The sequence below is a fragment of the Wyeomyia smithii genome, chromosome 3 (genome assembly GCF_029784165.1).
Source record: "Wyeomyia smithii strain HCP4-BCI-WySm-NY-G18 chromosome 3, ASM2978416v1, whole genome shotgun sequence".
Classification (NCBI taxonomy): domain Eukaryota; kingdom Metazoa; phylum Arthropoda; class Insecta; order Diptera; family Culicidae; genus Wyeomyia; species Wyeomyia smithii.
In genome coordinates, this window is record NC_073696.1 from 73558587 (window position 1) to 73573202 (window position 14616).

Genomic DNA, 14616 nt, shown 5'->3' on the forward strand with positions numbered 1-14616 from the left:
CTCTTATTTCTCGTTCTTTCTAACCTTTCTTTTCTTCTGCCTTGTATATTCGTCAAGTGCAAAGTCAGAATCGCTTTTATAATCTGAACTTGTTTTTGACATTGTAAAATTTTGTGTCCTCTAAAACAAGAGAAACATTTCTCAGTTATGTGTTCGACGAGAGCGAACCATGTGCTTTTTATTCATTTATTGATAAAGTATACTTTTTTGGTAACACGTTTAAAATATTTTTGATAAGGTTCCTGGCAATTTTGAAACCTATGCTGACTTTGAAAGCAGAGTGTTTTGAAACAATACTAAAAATTCAGGCAATTACAACTTTTTCTGCTTGACACATCGATCACTCTGTCTGCACACTATAAGGCATGATATCTGGTCAGCCTAGTGATAGCAATGAACTATCTGAAAAAAACACATTTAAATACACTACGGTGTGCGAAGAGGAGTCCTCTAACACAGAGAAATCCGAATAAACGCATTAAAATTTTTACAAGTCGAGTGGCATAGAACATTTGGCCTGTAAGATAAAGCTTCAGAGCTTTAGTTTTGACAGAAATTGCTATGCCCTCCTTAACGAAAAACAAAAAGTGACCTTTTTAACCTTGTGCGCTGCAAATATAACCACATTTTGATGTACGTAAAAGATGCGTAAAATTTATTCCTACAAACAAATTACTAGATACCTTGTAGCGCAGTTGGACGGCTTCATATTCCTCGAATATGACTTCAGTGATGACATGAATTTTATGCTCTGCGTGAATAAAAAATATCTCCCGCATGATGTTACGGTTTTGTCTTTAAAAACGAAAATTACCGGCTGAGAGTTGAATCTTCTATGTCTGACATAGTATACCAGATAACTGTTGAGATATATTCAATTTAATTTATAGTCGCAATGAGCACAAACCAAAATAATGTAATAATGTGCATCGGAAATTTGGTCCGAAATTTCGCGAAATTTCGTAATCGTCGAAATTGGAAGTTTGATTTCGCGAAATTTTAGGCGGAGTTCAGCGAAATTCAACGAAATTTTTAGGCAATTTCGCGAAACCGAAATTTCGCGAAATTTCGGGAAATTTCGAGTTTTGCGAAATTATACGAAATCATTCGAAATCTCGCACAGCCTTAATTCCAACAATTTTGTCGCGAAAACGGAGGATGAATTAATAATAAAACGAAGAAAGAGCTAAAAACATGGCTACACGCATGTTTTCGTCCGCCATGGCGAATGTTCCGGTTCACTGCCGGTAGGCTGCACACAAGGACGTAATATTTTTTTGTGAGGAAGCTAACATGATGACCTTCCATGGGAAATTTATCCAACTCAATTATCTGGCATAGTTTTTTCCATCACCATCTGAAATAGTTTTTTTTTCATCGCCATCTGAAAATTTTTTTTTTACCGCAAACATTTGCTGTCAAATTATCGATACTTATCGATAATATCGATAAAAACCCCGGAGTTATCGATTGTAATCGATGTCCGTTTTGGGCGATATTTCCCATCACTAGAGGTAATACACTTGTTGGTTTGGTACGTCCTCCGACTCGGCTACCTCACGACAATGACCTAAAGACTCATATTCCCGGATGAAGTTTACGTACTGGGTTTGCAGCTCAGGGTTTCGAATCAATCGTTTCTCCAGCATGAGAAATCGCTTCAAGGCCAGAGAACGACAATTACCCAGCTGGGAAAGATTCTCCTTGAATGGTAGCTTGACAATAAACCTTCCTGTTTCATTACGTTGGTAAGTGGAAAGAAAATGTGCCTCACATGCTATTTCGGCTGTTGACAGTTTTGGAACGTTAGGCACTTCTTCTGTTTGCCAGAGCTGTTGCATTTTTCGCTCGATGTCTTCGACGGTTGTGTGCGAATACTGGAGGGACACGTTGACTACGTGCGGATCAATGATGACACCAGCTACGACCCATCCGAAGTGAGTGTCTCGTAGCTGTGGTAATCCATCGGCAAGATGAATCGAACTCGGTTTGAGGATGTCGAAAAATAGTTCTCCACCAATAAGCAAATCAACTTTGTCGGGTGTATGGAACTCAGGATCGGCAAGCATTATTCCGTCAGGGATCATCCATTGCGAGATGTCAATTTTGGAGGTTGGGATTATGCCCGTTACTCTCGGGGTAACTAGACATTCTAGCTCGGCGTGGTAAGCAGACACGCGGGAACGGAACTGTACTTTCACCTTATCACGGGCGTGGGTACGTAAAGCATTGATACCCACGATAGGAACGTTGGCTGGTGTCTTAAGGAGGCCTAGGCGGTTGGCCATTTCTTCGGTTACGAAATTCACCTGAGAACCACTGTCCAACAGAACACGACACAGGTGCGGTTGACTGTTTATGTCGAAGACCTCTACTAGCGCAGTTTGTAGTAACACTGTTTTGGCGGATTTCGTAAAAAACGAGGAGCAAGTGGTTGAAATAGGTGGCTCAACCAGAGCAGGTGTTTGCTGTGCAGTAGCTTGGTTTGGAACGGCAATAACCGATGGCTGATTTGCCATTTCAACAGGAGCAGAAACATTGGATCTGGATTCTTTGTTGATGACTCCATCGTGGTGAAGTAATGTGTGATGACGGCGTTGGCATTTGTGACACGCTTTATCGGAAGGACGATCCTTGGCTCTATGTCCTTTGCGTAGACAGTTATAACATACTCCAGCAGCTCGAATCTTCTCGTTCTTCTGAGCAAGTGTAAGGTTGGAAAGGGCTGAGCACTGGACATTTCGATGTGAACCGCCGCAAATGTCACAAACAAGCGTAGATTGTGATGAACTAGTCGAAACGGCATAGCTTTTCTGTGGCTGAATCTTTGATTGGAAAGGAACTTGCTTCGATTTGATTGGAGCAGCAGCTGCCTGGAAAGCAGTTTCGCAATTGTCTAGGATTTGGCACCTAGTTTTCAGATACTCTATGGTTTGCTTGTACTTCGGGAGTTCTCCCTTTTTCATTGTAGATTCCCAAGATTGACGTGTGGTACTATCTAATGCCGAAACGATAAGGAATACAAAAAAATGCTCTGCAGTACCGTTGATTTCTTGATCGAGATAACGAAGGCTTTCGATATGATTGGTCGCTTCATTCACGAGGGCACGTAGTTCTTTATACGATGGTGATGACATTGTCTTCAAGGATAACAATCCGCGGTAATGAGTCTCGATAATCGCACGCTTGTTGTCGTAGCGATCCATAAGTACATCCCAGGCTTGTTTGTAATTACCTTCACTCAGAATTTTAGCATCCAGAGCTCCGGCGGCATTTCCAATAAGCGCTTTATCAAGATGATATAGCTTAATTGCATCTGTATCCCCGGAGTTTGCCATCAGATCAATCAAAATAGCCTTAAACTTCGGCCATGCGGCATAACTTCCGTCAAATGTTGGAATTGGCATCTTTAATGGTTGCTGTTGAATAATAACTGGTTGAGCTGGTTGGTTTATTGGAGATTCTGGCACCGCTGTATTCTTTGCTGCCAAAAGTAACTCCTCTACGGCATTGCACACGTCATTATATATGCTCTCGAACCCAGCATATTCCTCGTCTTGCTGATACAAAGCATCGTCCGATACAAAGGAAAGTACCTTACTGTGGAATCCACTGTACTTCGAATATACAGCAGACAGATTTTTAGACAGCACATTTAATTGTGCCAATCCAATATTAGAATTAGTGATAAGTGTACGTTGAATCCGCACCAACTTTTGTTTCACTTGTGAGCGCTGACGGCCCACAACACGATATTTATTCTCGTTGTCGGGATTCATAGTAATTCCTTCTTCGAATCCATGAAACGACGCAGATCCGTCACCATCACCGTTTTCCGAACGCGACGGCGAATGCATTACGGGCATTCTCGAAAATTCTACTTCAAACGCGCGCGAACACGTTCAAACACGTTTACTTTTGCTTTTACGCTTTAGCCACAATCGCAGTTGCTGTAGCAGGTTCTTCTACCTACGGGCGAGTTGATAGCACAGAGCGACTGCGTTTTCAATTCTCTTTTGGTAGGAAAATAACGCAGCACGGATTTTGCTTCTTCTGGGTGGCTCGTGATCCGGTTCGAAGGACCAAATTGATGTTCGCACTGGAACGTCTTGTGGTGGACTGTAAACACCAGAGGGGAACGGAGTTTGCAATTGGCTCAAAATTAACTCTAATTAGTCCTGAAAAGAACTGGGGGAATTGCCTTTTGCTCAGCTCCAAAGGAAGAAGAATGCAGGAAAAACAACTTTGCTGCTATGCTACCAACTATTTATTCTCTTCTTTGGTCTTCTGCTACTGCTGCTACGATGTGGATGGTTGCGCGACAAAAAACTGAATGAACACTTTCCCTTTTTTGGAATCAATATTCTTTATTTTTCTTACGGTATTTTCATTAATGGGTTCGATGATGGCAATTTCGGTCACGGGTTACTTTAAAACACGTTTTATTATGTCAAAGCCGACGTTTCAAGGATATATTTCCTCGTCCTCAGGGCAACTACGATTAACAGTTTACAATTTACATAGATTAGTCACACGAATTAAGTTATTACATACACAACTTACAAACAAAACAAACAAGTTCTCGTCAAAATATGGTGCATTGGTGTTAAATTGCTGTTGGTTAACTACACTACACTGTGGGTGTCAAATATGTAAAATAATTATTGGTTTGTGACTTTTCAAAATTTAAAAATGCAAACGGATGAGCTACACTTACACAGTATCTTCCAACACACATCACACACGATTAAAGCCGTCGGGAAATGTTGCGTCAAAACGGAGAGAAATAATGTTGCAACATTATTTCTCTCCGTTTTGACGCAACATTTCCCGACGGCTTTAATCGTGTGTGATGTGTGTTGGAAGATACTGTGTAAGTGTAGCTCATCCGTTTGCATTTTTAAATTTTGAAAAGTCACAAACCAATAATTATTTTACATATTTGACACCCACAGTGTAGTGTAGTTAACCAACAGCAATTTAACACCAATGCACCATATTTTGACGAGAACTTGTTTGTTTTGTTTGTAAGTTGTGTATGTAATAACTTAATTCGTGTGACTAATCTATGTAAATTGTAAACTGTTAATCGTAGTTGCCCTGAGGACGAGGAAATATATCCTTGAAACGTCGGCTTTGACATAATAAAACGTGTTTTAAAGTAACCCGTGACCGAAATTGCCATCATCGAACCCATTAACTATTTATTGGTCAAACAACGGTATTTTCATTATACATTTGTTTTTTGAACATTGTGAGAGATTCAATTTTATCAACTTTTCAACTCTGATGTTTTTAATGTACTATAAGTGTTACTACTTTTTCCTTTTCTACGTACATGATTTACATTTTAATGCTCGGCATTAGAGTTTTAATCATTAAATAAATATACCTAGCTACTTATAAATAAAGCTCACGAATGAGCACCGCACTAGAGTTAAGTGCATTGTTTTTAGTGTTTTCAGCGTGTGCAGAGATTATGTTTTCGGTCATATCGATACCAGCTATTTGATGCACTTCTGATGTTCGGGTTCCGAAGGGCACGTTCAAGATCATTTTCAGGAACTTGTTCTGGATCCGTTGAATCTTTTGCAGGTGGGTTCTCGCGCAGGTTCTCCAGATCGACGAGGCGTATAGAAGCATCGGCAGGATGACCTGTTTGTATACCGTCAATTTATTCACGACAAATTTCGATTTTCGGTTGATTAGCGGTTACAACTTCTTCATTAGCACTAAGCTTTTCGTTACTGTTTGTTCAATGTGGGGGCGATAAAGTAGCTTATGATCATAGGTCAAACCAAGGTAGCGAACATTTGACGACCAGGGAATATCCACATTGTTCAACCGAATCTTTGTTGTCGGCACCAAACGTTGACTATTCCGATGTGGGAAGACTATGGTCTGAGTTTTTGCTGCATTCACACAAATTTTCCATGAGGTGAGGTAATTCACGAAGACGTTAAGCCCAGTTTGCAGCTTTTTAACTATTTGGTTGATCTGTCTGCCCTCGTACATAATGGCGGTATCATCAGCAAACAGCGACAGGATGCCTCCATTGGGTAGTTCAGGAATATCTGATGTGAATAAGTTGTACAGAACAGGACCAGGGATGCTGCCCTGTGGAACACCAGCTCCTACGTCGTATGGGTCAGACAGGCCACCCAGCACACAGACCTGAGATTTGCGCAGCGTAAGATAGTTTTGCACAATCTTCACTAGATAAACGGGATAGTTGTAGCGCTGTAGCTTGTAGATAAGCCCGTCGTGCCACACGTTGTCGAATGCTTTTTCTATGTCCAGGCAGGCCATGGCAGTTGTTTTAGATAGCTCCTTGTTCCGATTGATGAGTTTTGTTACTCTCTGCAGTTGATATGTTGTTGAATGGCCTCTGCGAGAACCGAACTGTTCGTCCAGGAATATGTTGTTCACTTCTGCGTGGCACAGAATACGGCTGTAGATGCATCGTTCGAATACCTTGCTGAGGGCAGAAAGCAGACTGATGGGACGGTAGCTTTTGGGGCATGTGGGATCCTCTCCTGGTTTCAAAATGGGAATCACTTTCGCCAGTTTCCACTTTGTAGGAAAGTACGCTAATTCAAGGCATCGGTTGAACACTTTTTCCACCACAGACAAGGCTGTTGGTCCAAGGTTTTTGAGCACAAGGTTGAACACTCCGTCAAATCCGGGAGCCTTCATGTTCCGAGAGAATTTAATGTTGTTTTGTACCTCGTCCACTGTTATCCGCTGATCAGGTGGTAAGATATTCGGTGTGCGGGCCAGAATTACTATCGATTCACTGACAGCTGGTTCGATTCCACTCACAATATCACGACCAAGATTGTGGGAAGCGGCAAAATGCTGAGAGGTAGCACAAGCCTTTCCGCGGGAAGTTAGCAAAATTTCACTATTCACTATTAATGGCGGAATGGGTTTTGGTTTGTTCTTCAACACTTTAGCCACACGCCAAAATGGCCGTGAGCAGTTGGGCAAATTACGTAATCCGGTTGCGAACTGCCTGTTTTTCACTTTCTCCAGACGTTCTTGAACGATTTTTGTCAACTGTCTAGCGTAGATTCGGTGCCTAGGGTTGCGGGTACGTTGATATTGCCTTCTCAGCGAGTTTCGCAAGGAAATTATGCGCTTGGTGTTATCGTCGATTTGCGCAAACTTACATGTCACTGGAACAGATGGGATGTAGCGGCACTCTGCTTCCTGGATGACGTCTATCATGGACTGTAGAGTACGGTCGATGTCTCCAGTGCTGTTCAAAGTGATGTCCGCATCAAGATGGTTTTCAACATACCGCTGCAGCTGAACCCAATTTGCACGATGGTAATTTCTTCTTTGTTTAACTTGACGCCGCTCTACGTTAGCACCAATCTCAGCGATGACTAGAAGATGATCCGAGGAGAGCTCTGTTATGGTTTTCGGAATCGAAAATCGATCGGTGATGTTGGTCAGAAAAATGTCAAGCTTAGAGCCTACACCACCAGGAGAGATGTAAGTTGGCAATTCCGGATGAGCGGGATAGTAATATCCAGCTTCGGAATCTTCTACGATGATGTTACCATTTGAGTTGCACCTGGAGTCACCCCAAGCGGAGTGGCGAGCATTGAGATCACCTGTGATGACAAAATTGCCTCCTCTTCTAGACAGCTTTTGGATGTCGTTCTTCAATTTCACCGTGGTTCCATTTGCCCGACGAGACTGCTTCGGACAATAGACCGCAATAAATGTGAGTGGTCCATCAGTGGTGGTAATTTCGATTCCTACAGCTTCGACAAAGGTTGTGTTGAAACTCGGTAGTGATTTGTATGGTAGTCCTCTCCTTATGGCGATTGCAACCCCGCCCCCAGCTGAGATTGTGCGGTCCAGTCTGACTACCGAGTGTTCCGGCAGGCAGAAGTTCATGTTCGGCTTCAAATGTGTTTCGGTTATTGCAGCGACATCGATGTGGTGTGTGTTCAGAAAATGTAGAAGTTCTAACTTCTTGTTGGCCACAGAGCGGGCATTCCAGTTAAGGATTCGAAAGAATGGATCCATGACGGTAGTAAAAAGTCATCATGACCGCAATCTGTTCCTGGTTGGTGCGACAAACCTTTGTTTGCTGATCGAGTTTAAGAAACAGCGTAGCTAGCTGTTCCATCGAGTACAAATTGCTACTTGCTGGGGGCATGCTGGCAGCCTGTGCATAACTCAAAAATCCGGGGGGGTCCCGGCTAGGAACACCACCAGTTGGAGGAGGTGGAAACGGCAACGTACTTGAAGTCGCTGGCGGGGTTGGTGTAACGCTAGGTTGTACACTTTTTCTATTCGACGGTCGCTGGCGATTGGCAATTTCACTTCGAATTTTGATAAATTCTGCTCGTTTTGGACAGGAACGGCTGTTCGTAGCATGCTCTTTGTCACAGTTGAGACACTTGATTTGTTCGGCTTCCTCAACAAGACAATCCACTGTTCGATGCGGACCTGCACATTTCATGCAGCGACTCTTGATGTGGCAATTCTTTGTGCCATGTCCATAGTTCAAGCAATCGGAACACTGCGTGACATCGCGATGAATCGGTTTGTATCGCTCCCATTGCACGATGATGTTGAAAAGGGCGGTGATTGTTTTCGCTGTGCTCAGTGTAGTTGAACCCCTGGTCAGGTGGATCAGGTATAACTGATCACGATACTTGATGGCTTTGTTGTGTCTTATCATTTTGTATACTGCTTCCACTTCTAGGCCGCAAGCGACAAGCTCCGTTTTTAACTCGTCCAGTTCCAATTCCGGTAAACCACGCAGTACAACTTTGAATGGTTTTGTAGCTGCAATATCGTGAGTAAAATACTCCGCTTTTGTTTGCTTCAGGTAAGCCTCTACTGCCTTGTAATGTGGGGTGGATGGAACGACGATTTTGTAGCCGTCCGTGCATAGCCTCAGGGTAGCTATCAGCCCTTTGCTGATAAGTTCATTGAAGTGTTGCCTTAGTCCAGGCGGGAAACCTTTTACGTAGAAAGGCGGCATTTTCTCCTTCTTTTCCGTTTTCTCGGTAGTTTGGTCAGCCAGCGATGCAAACTTGTTAGCAGCTAGTATCTTCTTGGCGATTCCATCATCCTTTTCAGCAGGGTCACGAGGACGCTTATTGTTTTGCTCCTTACTGGAACCCGTTTTTCCCATTTCGTTGGGACACGACAACGTACTGTTGTATAACGAATGCGATAGGTAAAATAAACGAATGCGATAGGTAAACTAAAACTTTCAGTTGTTGTAACTAACACGTCTATACACACCAAGCGTGAGACGAAGAATGAACGCTTTCCCTTTCAAAGGGTTCTTTTATAGCAGCTGCGGTGGCTCGCATAGATGCTGCTTGATGCTGATTGGTCGTGGTTAGTTTTGGTGGGGAGACGGAACAAATACGGTTGTTTCTGCTTTCGCTCCGCTGCGAACACGCATATTTTGAAACTAGAAAGAATACAATATCGTTGTTTGCGTATTGCCTTCAGGGTTGCCACATTTAAATCTGTGTTTTCCCTTGAAAAAATCTGAGCATCTGTATCTGGAACAAAAATATCTGTAAAAAAAATCTGTATTGTTTAAACATAAAGAACTTTGTTTTTTTTTAAGTTTTTATGGTACATCAACAAAATTTTTAGCTTAAAACGTGTGAGGAGTTGAAAATATGTTCAATTTGCTTAATATTTATTGAAATAAAATCTGGAGCGTTTTTAAAAATTAATGTCAATTTCGAAAAATCTGTAAATCTGTACTTTTCGACGAAAATCTGTATATCTGTATATACAGATTCTGTACCGTTACTTCGGCCAAAAATCTGTAAAATACAGATAAATCTGTACATGTGGCATCCCTGATTGCCTTGGGTTGCATGCAGTCGACCCATACGATGAGTCTTGAAGTGCTAGCGGGTATTCTTCCGTTGAAACATCGTTTTTGGAATCTCTCTTACCGGTTACTAATGTGGTGACCACCCTAGAATACAACCCTGTCTGAACAACTGGCTGGCTTTCACAGTTATTTTAGTGGCGACGAGGAAATCGGTTTTTTCTTTCTTAGAAATTCGCGTGTGTACGAACGGTTTCTTTGGTTTTGCGACAGTGTTTCCGTAGCCTACGAACAGTTTTTTTTCCGGCGTTAAGTTTGCTGGTGAAGTGGTTTCGCGGCGTTCAGTTTGCCGAAAGTTTGTTTCCCGCTGGAGTGAAAAGCGACAGAAAAAATTAAAAAAGTTTTGCCCCGCCAAGTGTTTGCGGAGAGCTAGTGTTGAAAAGCGGTAGTAGTGTTTTTCCGCAAAGTAATAAAAATCATTTAAAAAAAAAAAAAGTTTATCCTGGTAAATCAGGTTTGTTTTACTTTTAACAAGTTTTTTGATTTTAATCAAACAGGTTTGCGTCAACGACCACGTAAGTTTTTGCACAGTTTATCTTGTTTTAACTGCATGTTCAAAGTGCGATTGTAAGCCTTTTTCGACTGTTTAGCACGCAGGAGGAATTGCGCTTCATTTTGTTTTTTACCGTGATCGGATAGGCAAAAGAGCCATTTTTGATTTTGGCAAAGTTTATGCTGCACTACCATAATCAAACAGCAGCATATTAAAGTTTTGCATGTAAGTTCTGTTTGATTCAGCACTAACACTAATCGGCGGCATTTTTTTGTCTGCTTCATCGCACCGCCGAAACAAATCGTATTCTTGCTTGTGTTTTTCGTTCCGCACGAAGCGGAATAGGCAAAAGTGTTTTGTTGTTCACAGCTGTTTTTTTTATGTTGAGTTGTGTGGAGATCAAATTCAGTTTGTTTTGATTTGATCGCACCAGTGAAATATACACTGAAAAAAAAATATTTTTGTAATTTTGCACACTAGTACAACTTTTAGTTTGTCAATTTTTTTTTTATTTTTTTTTCTTCATCATGTCAAGTATGCCGTTAGTGAATCAAATCGAGCCGTACGTTCCTGGTACTATTCCGTTTGCGCAGTTTTTGGAGCAGTTGGACTGGGTGTTTGCGCATCATAAAGTGGTTGATCCGGCGGAGCAAAAAGTTTCTTTTCTCGCTACCTGTAGCAGGGAAGTCTACAGCGAGATAAAGCTTCTTTTCCCTGGCAAGGATTTGAAAGCTTTATCGTTAAAGGAGATTACGGATGCTCTTAAAAAACGGTATGACAAGACGGAAAGCGATTTGATCCATCGCTACAGATTCTACAAACGCGAACAAGGGCCGAATGAAACAGCTGTGGATTTCATACTAGCTGTTAAGCTCCAAGCAGAGTTGTGTGAATTCGGACAGTTTAAGGATATGGCGATTCGCGATAAGTTGGTTTGTGGAATCCGCGATGAGGAGCTACAAAGGCGTTTGTTTGATGAGGACGATCTAACCTTGGCGAAAACGGAGAAACTCATCACGAATTCGGAAGCAGCAGGAGAGAGGGTGAAAATAATCTCTCGAGATTCCAGTTCGCGCCGTACGAGCGTGTTGAACAGGCTTGGGAATCGGGACAATCGGTCTGATTTCCGAGATCGCTCGCGTGGACGGAGTCGTCAGCCTAGCAGAGGAAAGAGCAGAAGCCGATCAGTTTCGTTTGACCGTAAAAATCGTTCCACTTCAAAGTCACGAAATCTGTTTTGCAATTTCTGTCGTAGAAGTGGACATACACGTCGTTTTTGTTACGACTTGAAAAACAAGAAAAAGTCAGTGAAGTTTGTCGATTCTCCAGCAGCAAAGCCAAAATTGAACGAGTATCAGAAAAGTTTGAGACGTCGATTAAATAGATCCGTCTCGGATGACGACGACATGGACTGTTTGATGATATCATCAGTCAATAGAATCAACGAACCGTGTTTCCGTAACGTTTTCGTTGACGGCTTGCGGTTGAAGATGGAAGTTGATTGTGGCGCTGCAGTCTCCGTCATCAGTTTGGAGATGTACGAGGGAGAATTCGATCACATACCTTTAGAGACGTGCGACAAGAAATTAGCAGTGATCAATGGCAGTAAGTTGAAGGTGGAAGGAGAAATAACAGTAAAAGTTGAGTTTAACGGCCAAGCGAAAACTGTTCAACTGATCGTTTTGCGAAGTGGAAGTTGCTTCACACCTTTGTTGGGACGAGACTGGCTGGATGTATTCATTCCTGACTGGATTGACAAGTTGCGCCCAGGAGATCTAGTATACTTTAAAAATTTCAAACCTACTGACATTCGACGATGGCTTGAAGCAAAATTTTTAAAACGTGTTTCCTTAACAACTTTTCAGGTTTCCGTCGGAGGTCGGGTGTATCTGGCGCACCGCAATCAGCTGAAGCTGGTTGGAGCTCGCAGAAATCGTCACGGTTTGATTTTTGCGAGGGAGGAAGGAAGGAGTGTTAACCGGAAAAGAGCGCGCGATGACGATGACGATGAAAGCGTTGACGACGATGCTGGCGGATTCCTTGGTTTCGCAGCAGATTCGTATATCTACCGAGGCACATCTGACGATCATCCAATGGTTTGTGATTCGGAAGGTGGCGGCACATCGGCGTGTTTACCGCCTGAGGAAGTTGATCCCCAGGAGGGCCCATCTACGCGACAGTGGTCGCAATCGAATCAACCGTCAAGTTCGAGTTGTCATCCAGAAAGTTTGCGTCGCTCTAGTAGACCGAAGCGTCCTAAAAGGGATGTCGATTTTATATATTAAAACTAACATAAGTTTGAGTTTGTGGCAGTATTGTTTCGCCACTATCTGAAAAAAAAGTTAAAGCGGCAGTCATGTTTAACCGCATTCAAAAAAAAAATGAATACCTATATGGCAGTGAAGTTTGGCCATTTTCAGAAAAATATTGTTTAAACTAAAGGGGGGAGAACTGTGGTGACCACCCTAGAATACAACCCTGTCTGAACAACTGGCTGGCTTTCACAGTTATTTTAACTAATTCGATGTACATTCATGAACACATTAGTAATTGAAAATTTCGAGAGGTTGGTCGAACCAGATTTATGACTTTATATTTTGACTACATGGCTCAAGATATTAACCCTTCTTCATACGTTCCCTTCAATGTCGCACCTTTAGATACTTCTAACAATGCTATATTCTTCGACACCACCATGAAAGAAGACATTATTGGTATCCCGGATCAATTGCGCCCACAAGAGATCCCTAAGGTTTTTTGAAAATAAGTTTAAACATGTGAGTTGTGATAAAATGTTTTATACTGACGGATCTAATCTAGATGAGTCCACTGGCTTCGGTGTTTTCCACGAAAATTTTACCGCCTCCTACAAACTCGATGCTCCTGCTTCCGTGTACGTCGCAGAACTTGCTGCTATTCAGTACTCTCTTGGAATCATCGAAACCCTGCCCATAGACCACTACTTCATCTTCACAGACAGTCTCAGTGCCATTGAGGCTCTGCGATCGATGAAGACTGTGAAGCACACCCCGTATTTCCTGGGGAAAATACGGCGGTTTTTAAGTGCTTAAACAGATAAAAATTACCGGGTTACCTTAGCGTGGGTCCCTTCTCATTGTTCCATTCCGAGCAATGAAAAGGCTGACGCTTTAGCTAAGGTGGGTGCTATTGATGGCGATATTTATGTAAGACCAATTGCTTATGATGAATTTTATAGCATGTTGCGTCAGAGAACACTCAACAGTTGGCAATCATCATGGAACTCAGATGAACTGGGACGGTGGCTACATTCAATTTTTCCTAAGGTATCGACGGAAGCATGGTTCAAGGGGTTGGAAGTAGGTCGGGACTTCATTCGCGTGATGTCCAGACTTATGTCCAATCACTACACGCATCTCTTTCGTATAGGGCTTGTAGACAGTAATCACTGCGTTTGTGGCGATGGCTACCATGATATCGAGCATGGTGTTTGGTCGTGTGCCGAATTCTGTGATGTTAGGTCCGAGCTTATAGATTCCCTCCAGGCCCGAGGAAAACAACCCAACGTTCCCGTTAGAGACATTCTGGGAAGCGGTGATCTTCAGTACATGACACAACTGTACTGTTATTTGAAAAATTGTACTGTTACTTGAAAAAGACTGACATTAAAATTTAATATTGCGGGGGCCTAGTGTGGTTGGTAACGTCTCCGCCAACCACGCTCGACGTCTGGGTTCGAGTCCCACCGCCGACATAGGTGTCGATGGTTGTGAGGTGGTGTGATCCACTCACAACCAACCCAACTGGTCTAGATTCAATCCTAGCCGACACCGGGAGATTTTCTGAGGCGAAAAATCTCTGGGATCACGCCTTCCATCGCACGAAGAAGTAAAGCCGTTGACGCCGGTCCGTTAATAAACGGATCGTGAGTTAGGGTCCTGGGTGTGGAGTCGCCTCCCTGGGCGTCGGTAATTGGCCACAACAGTGGTGGAACTAGACCGACGGAAAACAAGCGAGAATAAAAAAAAAATTAATATTCTTTTGTCTATTTGTCAGAATACCCGTATACGACGCTGGAGACACGAACACGAAGAGCCTAAATCTATGTTTGAAAAACAAAAAAGTACACCAGTCGAAACACAAATAGATCGTATATCTTAATTAGTTTTAAGCAAGAATTGTATCTCCCCTCCTCTCACCTTTAATCCCCACTAGCTCGTAGTCGGCCGCGAGAAATAAAAAAAAAGTGCCTCCC

The 14616-nt window shown here is 42.6% G+C and overlaps 1 protein-coding gene across 1 annotated transcript; it reads right to left on the minus strand.

The window, feature by feature from the left end:
- Positions 1-1508: 1508 nt before the first annotated feature.
- On the minus strand, positions 1509-3857 carry LOC129728349 (uncharacterized). The gene has a single exon (XM_055686787.1). The coding sequence runs from the start codon at positions 3855-3857 to the stop codon at positions 1509-1511; it is 2349 nt and encodes a 782-aa protein (XP_055542762.1).
- Between the last annotated feature and the right edge of the window lie 10759 nt (positions 3858-14616).

Bases quoted from the DNA above. Each gene is read 5' to 3' on its own strand.
- LOC129728349 (XM_055686787.1), bottom strand. From the start codon at position 3,857: ATGCATTCGCCGTCGCGTTCGGAAAACGGTGATGGTGACGGATCTGCG.